Below are 14091 nucleotides of genomic sequence, written 5' to 3' on the forward strand. Positions count from 1 at the left end.
TTTCTGCATTTGACATTGAGAGCATAGGTCGTAATTTAGATATATTTTTGAGATGGAAAAATGCAGTTTTACAAATGCTAGAAAAGTGGCTTTCTACCGAAAGATTGCTATCAAATAGCACACCTAGGTTCCTAACTGATGACGAAGAATTAACAGAGCAGCCATCAAGTGTTAGACAGTGTTCTAGGTTATTACATGCGGAGGTTTTAGGTCTGATAATTAACACCTCTGTTTTTTCAGAATTTAGCAGTGAGAAATTACTCGTCATCCAGTTTTTTATATCGACTATGTATTCCGTTCAAATTTGTATGTTTCGCTGGGCCGCGAAGAAATATAGAGCTGAGTATCATCAGCATAACACCATGTTTCCTGCTGATATCTCCCAGGGGTAACAAGTGCACATTCAGTGCAGTTAAGCACTCTTGTTTGTCAGTAGTGTAGTGCTGATGGTGCTGTAAGCATCAGCTGTGATGTTATAGACGCCATTGTTGATGTGTGTGTGTGTGTGTGTGTCAGGAGTGGATCTGTCCAGTGAGCTGGTGCGGCACTTCCTGATCGAGTGCTCGGCGCGGGGCGTCCGGCTCAAGGGATGCCCTAACGAACCCTACTTTGGTAAGTTCATCAGACCTGTGACTGACTCGTGCTGCTGTGTAACTCACTCACTCACACTGATGTGTGTGTGTGTGTGTGTGTGTGTGTGTGTGTGTGTGGCAGGCAGTCTGAGCGCTCTGGTCTGTCAGCACTCCATCACTCCTCTGGCTCTTCCCTGTAAACTCATCATTCCTGACAGAGGTATTCATCTCTTACTGTTCACTACAACCATCAAAATCACTTCTGTTCATTCATAATAAAGCGTAAATAAAATAAAATACTAACTAAACTAAAAATACTGCCTTGGCAACTAAGTTGAAGTACTAAAATGACAAAAACTAAAACTGAAATAAAAATAAATTTAACTAAATATAATAAAAAATAAAAAATAAATGGAAATCAGCAAATCTTTAAAATGACAAAAAAATGCAGATTAAATTAATAAATGCTATAATAGTATATAAATAATACTAAAATAATCATCATGTGACACTGAAGACTGGCGTAATGATGCAGAAAATTCAGCTTTAATCACAGAAATAAATTACAATTCAACAGATATTCACACTGAAAACGTATATTTTAAACTGTAATAATATTTCACAATATTACTGTATTTGCGATCAAATAAATGCAGTCTTGGTGAGCAAAAGTGACTTCTTTCAGACTTTTGACCAGTAGTGTATAAGCACTTAAATAAACTCACTGTTAAATTCTGATGAGCTCATTCAGTTGACATTATGACCCTCTCATGAGCGTGTATGATTATAATATGATCCTGGAGAGACTCAAGCTGGGTGTGATGGTGTGCTGTTGTTTCTCCTCAGATCCTCTAGAGGACGCTGTCAGCGCATCGTCACAGTCCATCACCAACTCTGCGGCTGAGCTCCTCAAACAAGGAGCAGGTGCGTCCAGTAATGATACCTGAGCTGCAATCACTCACTGATTAACCTCACGCTCTCATAATCGTGTGTTTTCCAGCCTGTAACGTGTGGTTCCTGGGTGCGGTGGAGATGGAGTCTCTGACGGGGTTTCAGGCGGTGCAGAAGGCCACCGCTGCGGTCCTGAGCGCCGACTCGCTCCCGTCCTCCACCGTAGTGCACTTCAAAGTGTCCTCGCAGGGAATCACGCTCACCGACAACCAGAGAAAGTAACGCAGCCCTCAAACATTCACGCCTCTGACAGACACTTTTCCCCACAGTGACTTACACAAGTTCACGGGGAACTCAACCCATTAAAGAGCAGGTCATATGCTTTTTTAAAGTGTCCTTATATTGTGTTGGAGTCCCCTACAACAGGTTTAAATGCATCTAAGGTCAGAAAACATTGTAATTTTCTCAGAATATACATTTAATATTAGAGTCATTTGTCAGTGATTTTGAAACGATTCGTTCGAAGCAGTTCTGAGCTTAAGGTCTGTAAACCCCTCCCTTCCATAAGCCTGATCTGCTCTGATTGGTCAGCTGGCCAAGTCTGTTGTGATTGGTTCAGAGAGGAGTACTTGAGAAAGTTAGCGAGCGCTACCTTTACACAAAACAATAATATAGTGCTCCAATCCATTCTTAAAATAATGACATAAAAAACATTTTGTTTAACACTTATGCAAGCGAATCATGCCCACAGCTAAAGTTTAGCTGCTAAACTGTAAACACTTAACAAAACAATAATGATATGTTAGCCGAGTGCTGACGAAACAATACATCCTTTACATTCTTGTCTACATTCTTTATTATTAAACAAAGTAATTACAGTCTACATTAATCAGAACTATTTCAGACAGACAGTAATATCGTAGTTTACCTGGAAACCTAAAGCTGCACAAGGTATGCATCACATATTAGCACAAAAAACTTGATATTTTGAGCACTCAATTGAAAATGTACACATAACGTATTAATCACAATTAATCAACATTGCAGATTGTGACTCAGAGACGCTTGTTGGTCCAAATAAAGAAGGTACGGACTTATCTTTGATGGACAAGCGTTTAGCGAATCCCATGTTGAACTCTCCAAGATTAGAGAAGCAGTCCTCTGTAAAATGACGAGCAAACAACAAAAGGTTCAAAAACATTGCAGAAAAACGTGGCGCAGCACTTTCCAAAACATCGCTTTTCAAGATGCACGTGTATATTTGTCTGATCCTTGACGTGATCGTGCGCAGCAGCGCAAAGTTGATTCTGTGCTTATTTGATCTAATATTTTATGCTTTTTTAAATGTTGTAGATTTAAGTAGCAAATTAGAATCACTAAAATTAATGCATATATTTTGAGACAAAGGTATTCTTAATGATTTTCAGTTTTGTTTAAGCAACAGTTTTTAAATAACAAAAGCGCCCCTGCTGTTGGGGCTAAAGGCACAGAGTAATTAACATGATAATTAATAGATGGCTGACTTTTCCATTTGTTGACACGACATGGTTAGATTCAGATGGTAAATATCATATATAATGTTGAGTATCCATATTAGAGATAATCACCATGTTTAGAATGAAACCATCATTTTTAAAAACATGATATTAATCATATCATATAATAAAATATAATTTGTTGTTACTACTGTAAATATATATTCAATTATTATTGGATCTCCTTCAATGCTTTCAGAATCTTTACTTATTAAAATGATTTTGTTTCTGTATTTTAAAATATATATTTTATATTAACATTTTAATGACTATATTTATTGAACAAAAATTAATACTTTTATTTTTCAAAATAAGCAGAAAATGGTACAAATTTTGCTATTCTTGTTTTGAGTAAGTATTAACTTAGACATTATTATAAAAACATTATTTTAGCTGAAGTATTTGTATAAATACTGTGTGCCTTTTACTCCGTGTGTGGGGAGTAAAAATATACATTTATACGATTTTTAAACAAAATAAACAACTTGAATGATTTATTTTCACACAAAATCTGTTACTCCATTATTGTTCAATACAAACGTATATATTTTTTCTGCAATTATACATTTTAGGCACAGTGAATAACATTTTTTCTTAAGGTGTGCTTTTAGCCCCATTGTACCCTACTTTTCAAAAACTCATATGACCTGCTCTTTAACTGAATGCAAAGTGAATGTTTTTGAGTGTAAAACATACTCGAAAATAATACTTACAAATCATCAGTTAGAAGTCTTTAGTGACAACTTTAAATTTTACTTGAATATTAAACAAGTAACATTCACTCTGCTGTTTGTTCATGTATCCGAAGCTGATGAAACTCCACTAACACACACACACACACACTCACACTCACACACATCACACATCACACGCACACACTCAAACACACACACACACACACACTCAAACACACACACACTCAAACACACACACACACACACTGTCTCTCTCAGACTGTTCTTCCGGAGACACTACGCTGTTAACACCGTCATCTTCTGTGCTCTGGACCCACAGGATAGGAAGTGAGTCCATTCTGCTCCATCACCGGCTTCATATCATTTACACTCAGCTGGTGTTTCTGTGAGTCTCATATTTCTTTTTCATTCTGTCTCTGTTCATTCACAGATGGAAACGAGATGGCTGCTCCTCGGCAAAGTGAGTGCACTTGTTTTCATGTGATTGTGAACTGACGCTCAGGGACTTTATTTATTTGGCTAATCAGAGGAAGAGTTAACCCTGCTGCTGCTCGCGTGCTGCTTTTTTACTTCAATGAAATTAATGTACTATATTTTAGTTTGATAATGTTTTTTTTTATATTTTGAATTTTATGGGGATTTTATGGTACTAAATTATATTTACAGAATAGTTATAATCTGCACATTACCACTTTTCAGCATAGAACTCAAAATGAAATGTCCATCTTAAACTGACTTAAGTTTGATCTTTTTTTTTAAGAATACATTTGGCAAATTATTGCAGCAATTAAATAGTTAAGTTTTAGTTTATTGTTATGAAAAATGCACAAAAATACTGTTTTCAAATTTTATATGAAAAATATGTTTTCCAAAACATGATTTACTCTAAAACTGTGAGAAAATCAAAGCCATAAATCTAAATACGTTGTGTTCCAAATTTGAGGTTGATATCAGAAATAAATTCGCTTTCAGTAAGATTTAGTTTGGGCACAGTACTATAAATTCACTCCCCATTTGTTTCCAAGACGGTCATTTTTAACCAATGCAACCATTTTTTTTTTCAACACCATTTAATCTTTTTGAATCATGCTCATGATTTTTTGCATTTACACAGCAAGTGCCAAAACCTTTACCGGGCTTTGTACCATTCTGATGAACTAAAATAATAAAATAAAATAAAAAATTAGGGCTGTCAGTTTAACGCCTTAACTTAATTAATTAGTTATGAAAAAATAACGCAATTAAAATATTTAACGCAGTTAACGGACTGGCCCTGCCCCCAGACCTCTACATCATCTTACATTTCATGAAGTTGACTGCTGACAAATATGATAATATTATGTTTTTGCTCAGTTTTGCCAACAAAAATATTACCTATAAAGCCACAGCAGAATTGTGCGTCTCTGAGCAACACAGCGGTGTTTAGTTTCTGAATGAATCCGCGTTTTGCACGAATCGAGTGAATCAATGAATCAAAGCTCCATTCATAAAGAGAGCCATTTACTGAATTCCTGAATGAATCAGCCGCTTGAACGAATCGAATGAAAGACTCATAAAGACATTTACCGCCATCTGCTGGCAGTTTTAGTTTCTTATTTAGAGTATTATTTCATTTAAAAGGGGGGGGGCGTTAAAGGGATAGTTCACCCCAAAAAAATAAATGTCATCATTTACTCAAACCTGAATGATTACTTTCTTTTGTGGATCATAAAAAAAGTATTTTGAAGACTGTTGGTAACAAAGCTGTTTTGGTTACCAATGACTTCCAATGCATGAATGAACATGAACATAAGTGTTAAACATGAATGTTTCTCAAATTATCTTATTTTATGTTCCATAGTTTATGTTAGGCTGTTGTAGGTTAAATGTTTATGTGTAATACATTTTAATGTTGAATCAAACAAAATATGTCTTTCTAAAGCTACTATTTGTAATGTCTACTTAATACTTTCTCATTTAACACAAAAATAGCTTTAAATAATCTTTTGGGGGTATTTTCACAGCCAAATGTAATTTGCGATTAATTAGATTAATTAATCGACACATGTATTTAATTAGATTACAAATTTTAATCGACTGACAGCCCGAAAAACAAATAAAAATGTCAGTTCTCTTGGTCAGAAATGTAGAGCAGCAGAGGGTTAAAGCAGGCCTTTGCTAAACGACTGTCTTCCGCGGCAGGATCTTCGGGTTTGTGGCGAGGAAAGCAGGCAGCGGTTTGGAGAACGTGTGTCATGTGTTCGCGGAGCACGACCCCGAGCAGCCCGCCAGCGCCATCGTCAACTTCGTCTCTAAAGTCATGATCGGCTCTCAGAGGACGTGATGAACGAGGAGTCCAGACAAACCCTCTGAAAACCTGCATGCACTGTGTTTATATATTTGTGTATTGACAGTGTAAGTGTGGTTCACACAGACTACACAGAATTATTCTCATTAGAAATAAATCTCAACATACATGTTTATGGACAGTACTGCTTTTTTAAATTATTTCTAGTATCTTATGTGTAATGTATGTCACTACTGATGACATAAAACCAAAAACGTCTTTATAATGTCATTGCATTTTAGATATCTATATATTTAGTATTTTTTTATTTTTTTACATGCAAATTTCTATTAGCCAAGTCGTTTTCTGCAGAAAAAAAGATACTTCATATATGCATATATATAGAAAGGTTATGCATGTGAAATAGTTTGAGATGTCTGTAGTCATGTTTGTCATCAGAATCAGTGCTCACAAGGTGAATGAATATGAGGCTCTGAGGCTTCTGTGAATCTGTTCTTCGTGTCATGATGCTGTTTTTATATAAAGTCGTGTGTTGTACAGGAGTATCTGTATGAGAGTGTTCAGAGACTCAGGCTTGGTTTAATGATCTGTGTTGTTCTGTGGACTCTTATAAACTCATCTGAACAGATCATACATGTGATAATATATCAGCAGGGAGCACAAATGTACTGATGTTCACACAGATAACTGTTGAGGGCTCTGGTTATTTATACTTGATGTTGTTAAACTCACTGGTGATTTTCAGAAACTGAAATGAACCTCTCACTCACACAGTCTCTGAATATCTGAAATATCATGTTTTTGAATGTCTGTTCATGTACTTCATCTGCTTCCATCAGTGGCAGAATCTGAGAAATAAAGAGTATACAGACAGAAATGATTAAGATATGTTTTATCGATTTATTTTAAGGCTGCAGATTTGATGAACATTTGTGTTACCTGTGACATCTGTCTGTCATGTAATGCTGCTGGTCATCTTCATTTACACAGATCTGCGTATTTCATTCACACAGTATTGTTGTCTTGTACAGCTCAAAAGTCTTTATATCTCTGGGTTTGTTCACCCAGCAATCATTCACTCACCTGGTGTTGTTCAGACTGTGTGATTGGTCTCCACAGAACAGGTTTCTGCTGCTCCGGAGTCCAGTATCTGTCCATCATCCCACGCTTGGCTTTGTACTGGTGATGTGAGGCTTCATGAGGATGCTCGGCCATGAAAACCCATTCATGAAGCTGTTATTAATGCTAGTGGAAGTTTGGAGCTCTACGGCTCTGGAATCTGCAGAGCATTGGTGACTTTTCCTCTCCACGATCCACGGTCTCGGTGACCCGCGCTGTGCTTTTACAAGATCTTCAGCTTCATGGCTGAGATGCTTCCACTTATCAATAATACCACTTACAGTTGAGCATGGCATATCTTGATATCTAGCTGACTGATTGCATTATCACTGTTTTTTCATCAGTGTTTGTAAATGCAGACTGCATGGCTAGTGCTTGATTTTACACACCTGTGGCGATGGGTCGGATTTAAATACCTGAATTGAGTATTTAAGAGGTGTGTCCCAATGCATTTGGCATTGTTAGCCAACTACGGTCACGAGTTTCATTGTTGTGAACACAGTTCAGCGATTTGACAATTCCTGAAAACACTGTTCCATAAAACATTCGCAAACATTGCATTTCTCAACTGTGGAACAACACAAAGGTGCATCACTGGACACTAACAGCTAACGGTCAGCGAGAAGCTCTTCCCACACACAATTGTAGTTCCTTTGTGAATTTGAACTGTTGGGGTAAAGAGTTAGAAAGATATTCTTAGTATTTATGCAGCAAATATACAAATCCCGTCAATAGCTACGGAGTTGACCAGAGTTTACCCATTAATGCCACAGCACCACAATGAAATACCCAGTTACCAGTAAACCAGTCCTCATCCCCATGTTTCAGTTTGAAAGACCATCTTCTGTGGAGTTACTGGAGGGATGTGAAGCAGCTTGCATTGCGCCCCCTGCTGGACTGGAGGATGAGGGATCACTGATCTAATAGAGAACTGCATTATTCACCTGGATCATTTCTATAGATCAGTGTGTGAGTCACAGGCAGAATTATTAAAGCACTTCTGCCTACTGGAAAATCTAGCTGTCACCCTTTACTACAGTCAATATTCATTAGGATGGCATATGACCGACCTTCAGCTTTGAAAAAAAAAAAGTAATTTCTTGTTTCAGTGTTGAAACAGCGTTGATACAACGTTTAATGCTGAACGGTTGAAAACGTTAACAGAAACACTTTGAAATCAACGTTGAAATTTTAACAAGATTTGTATGTTGTATCAATGTCATGTCTTGCCCATATCTTCAACAACTTTCAGACATGGCACCACAGAACACCCCTTCTAAAAACAATAATAATTATTACAATCAATAATAATAATAATAATAATAATAATAATAATAAGTATAAAATAGATTTAAAAAACAATTTTGTGTATGTGTGCTATCTGGAAAGAAAATGCACTAATATATTGTAAGGAATTTTAGGGAAGAAAGAAAATAAAGTATTTCTTACTTGAAGTAAAGTTTCTACATTAAAGTGTTATCAAACCAACGGTAAGGAAATGTGCTTTTAAAGGTGTACTAGATATAGGAAATAATCAATTGGAAGCTGTTAAATGTTAACATAAGACATTTAGGAGAACATAAGCAGAGATCATATGCCAACAATATATTGTATGGCTCAAAATTATCTATTTTTCGTTTATGCCAAAAATCATTAGGATATTAAGTAAAGATCATGTTCCATGAAGATATTTTGTAAATTTCCTACCATAAATATATCAAAACTTAATTTTTGATTAGTAATATGCATTGCTAAGAACTAGTTTTTTTGCCCCCTCAGATTCCAGATTTTCAAATAGTTGTATCTAAGCCAAATATTGTCCTATCCTAACAAACCATACATGCGTCACGCTGGATACGCTGTTTCCGTTCAGATCAAATCACAACAACGTAGGAAACAGATCCAGCGTGACGCAGCTGACACAGAACACCATACGCTGTTTACAGGGTAAGGAGGAGACGAATTGTTGAATAAAGTCTTTTTTTTTTCTTTTGCGCACAAAAATTATTCTCGTAGCTTCGTATAATTGCGAATGAACCCCATATGTCACATGGATTATTTTACAGATCTCCTTGCTACGTCTCTGGACTTGGGAACATTTCAGTTGTGTTACTGTCTATGCAGGGTCAGACAGCTCTCAGATGCCATCAAAAATATCTTAATTTGTGTTCCGAAGATGAACGAAGGTCTTACGGGTTTGAAACGACATGAGGGTGAGTAATTAATGACATAATTTTCATTTTTGGGTGAACTAACCCTTTAATTTTACTGTCTTAAAACCTACAGAAACCATTCCAAACATTTTGCATAAAGGAACTGAACTCTTTTTAATACCGTCATATTTTACCTTTGAGGCTTTGTATTTCCTCTTATTTTCAGTGATGCTTTTTTGACTAATAAAAATTTCGGTAACACTTTCTATGAAGCCCGTATTTATAATACATTATAAGGGTATTCTTAAGGCATTATAATGAATGCATAATGCATTATAAAAAACCTTATAATATGTTGTATCATCTCATGAACATACATAAGAACAGTTTTAATATGAACACGTTGCATCCACTTTTACAATGGATTATATTTCTCATAGTTATAATGTATTATAAGTCTCATATCTTGCCATTTTTCTTATGCTACTTTACTTAAAGCAGTCAAAGACCACTTATAAGTAGTAATAATAATAATAATAATAATAACAAAAAATTTTTTCTCTCAAACAGCCATAAGATCAGATATCAGATCAGATGAATGTGTAATATGACACATTTGCTTTGAACTATTTTTATTGTAATATCAGTTTGATTCTCTTGATGGTACCCTTTAAACAGCTGTTGATAAGTGACTCTGCAACTACATATCAACTAGCGGTCATTATATATATGCGAGACACTCGAGTCACGAGGAGCTGGAGCAGAACCACATCCACCGCCAGCATCTGGTGAACTGAGGAGGAGGAGGAGGAAGAGCAGGAGGAGGAAGAGGAGCAAGAGGAAGAGGAGGAGGAGGAGGAAGAACAGGAGGAGAAGGAGGAAAAGCAGGAGGAGGAGAAGGAGGAAGAACAGGAGGAGAAGGAGGAAGAGCAGGAGGAGGAAGAGGAAGAGGAAGAGGAGAAGGAAGAAGAGGAAGAGGAAGAGGAGGAGGAAGAGGAGGAGGAGGAGGAGGAGGAGCAGGAGGAGTGGACGCAGCACATGACATCACTGCTCGATCAGGACGAGACGCTTCATCATCATCATCATCATCATCAGCAGCAGCAGCCAGACTAACACACACTCTAATGTTTCTGGGCATTACTTTCTCTACAAAGGCCGTAAATATGATTTTGTAAATATTTGTGTATTGTTGTCATGTCTAGTTTTTGTAAGTAAGTATTATAAATATAAATCTGAAACGCTGTGCCTGTGTGCATGCCAGTGTTTTTACATCCATCGCCTGCTGTCTTTATTTCCATCGCATTGACTTTAGAGGCAAAAAGAAATTAAATGAATATCTGACTCACGCTAAAATTGTTACACATTAGAATTTCTTATATGGTCACTTTCAGCTGTTTAAAAGTGTTATACATTAACCCAGGCTTTCAGGGATAACTCTGAGACTCATTAGGATCTCATATACAGGCCAGTGGAAGCTCTGCTGGACAGATGTGAGCCGTAGAGGTCAGTTTCACAGGGTTCAACATCTGTGAATACACGCATTATCCTCTGGGAATACTGTGCACTAAAGTGACTTAACAGATCACATGTATTCCTTTAATAATCACTGTTTTTAGAGAATCACTAATAAGCAATCTGATCCACATGATTTGGGGTTGAACGTTAACAAACACATTTGTGTTGAGTTCAGGTGTGTGTTTTTCAGAGATAATTCTAAGGGGAAATTACAGACATGCATGTTTACACATGGGATGCGCTTCAGTCAGGTTCAGTTCTGACCGTCAGATTAAACGCTGAGATCTTTGAGGAGAAGACTGGTTCAGATGACCAAAAACAGTGGATTTTCATTCATCTGTGCTTTTACTGAGCACACAAACTACACAAAATTCTCTGTGTTCAGCCTTTTACACCTAAACATCACCCAGATAAAATCTGTTAAACCACTTCAGCTAAAAGTGTTTGACCACAGCTTCTCACGAGAGGAACCACATGCAAATCAAGTCTTTTATTAAAGATCAGTTTAGCATGATTTTGTGTGTGTGTGTGTGCGTGTGTGTGTATTAAAAACTAAACATGATTTCACAAATAAAATACACAACATTGAAATTTGATACTTTGTTCTAAAAGTTATTTTGGAATAAATGTAAAAAAAAAAAAATACTAAAATACTAACTTGATATATACTTAGTTTTAATAAAGCATTCATTACTTTGAAAATGTAAAAATCCAAATTAGAATTGTTTTTTTTGTTGTTTTTTTTTTAATCTAAGTAATATTTGTTAAATCTGGAAAATGTGTCGTCATTAAAGGGACAGTTCACACAAAAATGAAAATTTGCTGTTGATTTATTCATCCTCAGATCATCCAAGATGTAGATGGCTTTTTTCTTCAGTAGAGCAGTACAGAAGATGTTTAGCTGAAACTGTAGTTCTTGGTGATTCATACCATGCAAGTCAGTAGGCGTGTTTCCATTACCCTTCAAATTGCGCAAATTGAAATTGCGAATTGAAAATACGCCTAATATAAATGCGTCAATTTCGCAAAAATGCCCATATATCGCAAAAATGTTTTTACGCTTGCATGAGGTGGTTTTTCAGGCAATGTGAAAAAGGAATAATTCGCAAAACTGCAATGGAAATTTCTTTTTCGCATTTACAGGTCACATGGCGTATGTAAAAATTCATATGATCATTCTTCAATGTAATATAACCTCCAAGAAACACTTAATACGTGGCTGTTCTCCAGTATAAGGGGCTTTCCCTACCATTAATGCTTAGACTATTTACACTGCACACGTCTGCGGTGCAGTGTGGCTCTGATACGGCCACTGAAGCTGATTGCGGCCACTCAGTGCTTGTGTTTATTTCAGAATCCAGCCGCGCCACGCACGTTTCTGAAGCGGCTCTCTGTGCTGCTTCTGTAAAGATACACGCATACGCCTCCTTTGAATAAATATAGCCAAAATCCGTCAAAATCCCACCAAAATCCATTGCCATGACTTATCGCGAGAGGCAAAAGGTTACGTTTTAGTCGCATAACATTGGTTAATGGAAATACCGTCATTTCGCAATACTTTTTAATTAAAATATAAATAATAAAGTTTTGCCCAAATCTGTAATGGAAACGCTCCTAGTGGCTACTGGTATTTTGAGAGTCAAAAAACATATAGTGGAATGCAAAATTAGTTTTGCGCAGAGACCAATCATTTCACTTCATAAGACATCAATATATCATCAGGAGCCACAGGGATTCGTTTTGTGCTCCTTGATATGCTTTTTTTATTCTCAAAAATGGGAAGCCGAGGAAGAAGAAGGTCACCTACATCTTGGATGGCCTGAGGGGGACTAAATTAACAGCAAATGTTAATTTTTGGCTGAACTATCTCTTTAAGTCTATCTGGAACGCTAGTTTACTGTGGATTAAAATAAAGCATTAAAAACGTAGCTGTGAGGACTTTGCCTCCTGATTTCTGATCATCTCTGGTGTTGTTACAGACGGCTCGTCTCCAGTTCTCCATCTGTAGTTCACTGCTGATGTGTGTTGGGTTGTGGTGTGTAGCGCAGGTATTTCTTCCCAGACGGCAGGTCTTTGGTATAGACTCCAGCAGGGAAGAGCATCGCAGCCTCTGTCTCAGGGATTCTGGGAGGCACCATCACACTGTTTCCAGGCTTCAGAGCAGATCCACACGCATTACACACAGACAGAAGAATCAACACAGCACTAATCAATCTCCAAACAGATGCTTCTCACCCTCCAGTCCACAGGCGTAGCCACACGGTTGTGTGCCGTTAACTGTAACGAGTCAATGACACGCAGAATCTCATCAAAGTTTCGTCCTGTTGTTGCAGGATAGAGAATGGAGAGCTTTAACTTCTTATCCGGGCCGATCACAAACACCTGCGTGAAGAATACACACGTTCAGAGCTCATTCAATGCAAGATTACTGAAATTATGTATTTTTAAAGTGTCAATAATTTAAAACATTAAATCAACTATTCTATTTAAAATAGCGTTTTGACACTTCAGATGAATAATTGAAAAGCTGATAGAAAAACCAGAATCCCAGTAAAAGAGATTCATCTGAAAGGTAAAATTATTCTATGACTTGCATACAGGTATGTAAATATTTTACATATTTAACTGTCCATATTTTGATTGAAGATATGTCATAATAGCCATACCATGAATGGAAATTTTATGATTTTACTCACTTAACCTTTTTTAATGTTTTAACCTTTTTTAAGGTTTTAATTAAGGTGTCTGAAATGTACATCTAATTCATGGAAATATTAAATAATTACAATAAGTATTAAATGTAAAAATAACACTAACAACATGCCACTTAAGGGCTTCTGTGCCAATTCTGGTGGCCCATCTTACCCCAAGGGTCTAATTTTATCTTTTTACTTCAAAATACAAACTACAATTTTTATTCCACAAATCTAAAAACATTGATGTGTCCACAGATCCCTCATTAACAAACAGACATTGATATGCAACATATAATTAGGGCTGTCAATCGATTAAAATTTTTTAATCTGATTAATCACATCCTTTTTCTGTGATTAATCGCGATTAATCGCACACTTCATGAAATTAAGCATAGACCATTTATCTTGTTTCAAATGTTTATTTTGTCATCATTAGCTATATCCAGCAAAGTAAACCAAAAGATTGAAGGGTGATTCTCAAACATCTGTATTTTCTGCAAGCTTTTTTCAAGATAAATTTAGATATCTTTCCAAAAAAGGACACTTAGAAACTCCAAAAGGACACCAAAGAACCAAATGATATAAGGAGCCCATATAAGCATATATGAAAGAAAAAAATGCTAAAAAA

The 14091-nt window shown here is 36.4% G+C and overlaps 2 protein-coding genes across 3 annotated transcripts in view; one reads left to right on the top strand and one right to left on the bottom strand.

The window, feature by feature from the left end:
* The window catches only part of LOC107731591 (tensin-3-like), a 37516-nt gene that overhangs the window by 21677 nt on the left and 1748 nt on the right, over positions 1–14091 (top strand). Inside the window, exons 20-26 of one of the 2 annotated variants that reach the window (XM_016542714.1) lie at positions 517–612; positions 715–792; positions 1419–1496; positions 1573–1741; positions 3952–4020; positions 4124–4153; positions 5875–6857. In XM_016542714.1, coding sequence (XP_016398200.1) covers positions 517–612; positions 715–792; positions 1419–1496; positions 1573–1741; positions 3952–4020; positions 4124–4153; positions 5875–6016 — 662 coding nt within the window. In that variant the 3' untranslated portion in view covers positions 6017–6857. Of the gene's footprint in view, positions 1–516; positions 613–714; positions 793–1418; positions 1497–1572; positions 1742–3951; positions 4021–4123; positions 4154–5874; positions 6858–14091 lie in introns of those variants that run through there. The other variant, XM_016542713.1, reaches the window with a different exon arrangement.
* Positions 12746–14091, bottom strand: part of LOC107731592 (peroxiredoxin-6-like) — a 5603-nt gene continuing 4257 nt past the window's right edge. Inside the window, exons 4-5 of the mRNA XM_016542715.1 lie at positions 13003–13149; positions 12746–12920 (exon numbers count right to left, since the gene is read on the bottom strand). Of these exons, the coding sequence (XP_016398201.1) occupies positions 12777–12920; positions 13003–13149 (291 nt within the window). The 3' untranslated portion in view covers positions 12746–12776. The remainder of the gene's footprint in view (positions 12921–13002; positions 13150–14091) is intronic.

The sequence above is a fragment of the Sinocyclocheilus rhinocerous genome, unplaced genomic scaffold (genome assembly GCF_001515625.1).
Source record: "Sinocyclocheilus rhinocerous isolate Xijiao unplaced genomic scaffold, SAMN03320098_v1.1 scaffold1933, whole genome shotgun sequence".
In the NCBI taxonomy this organism is placed as follows: domain Eukaryota; kingdom Metazoa; phylum Chordata; class Actinopteri; order Cypriniformes; family Cyprinidae; genus Sinocyclocheilus; species Sinocyclocheilus rhinocerous.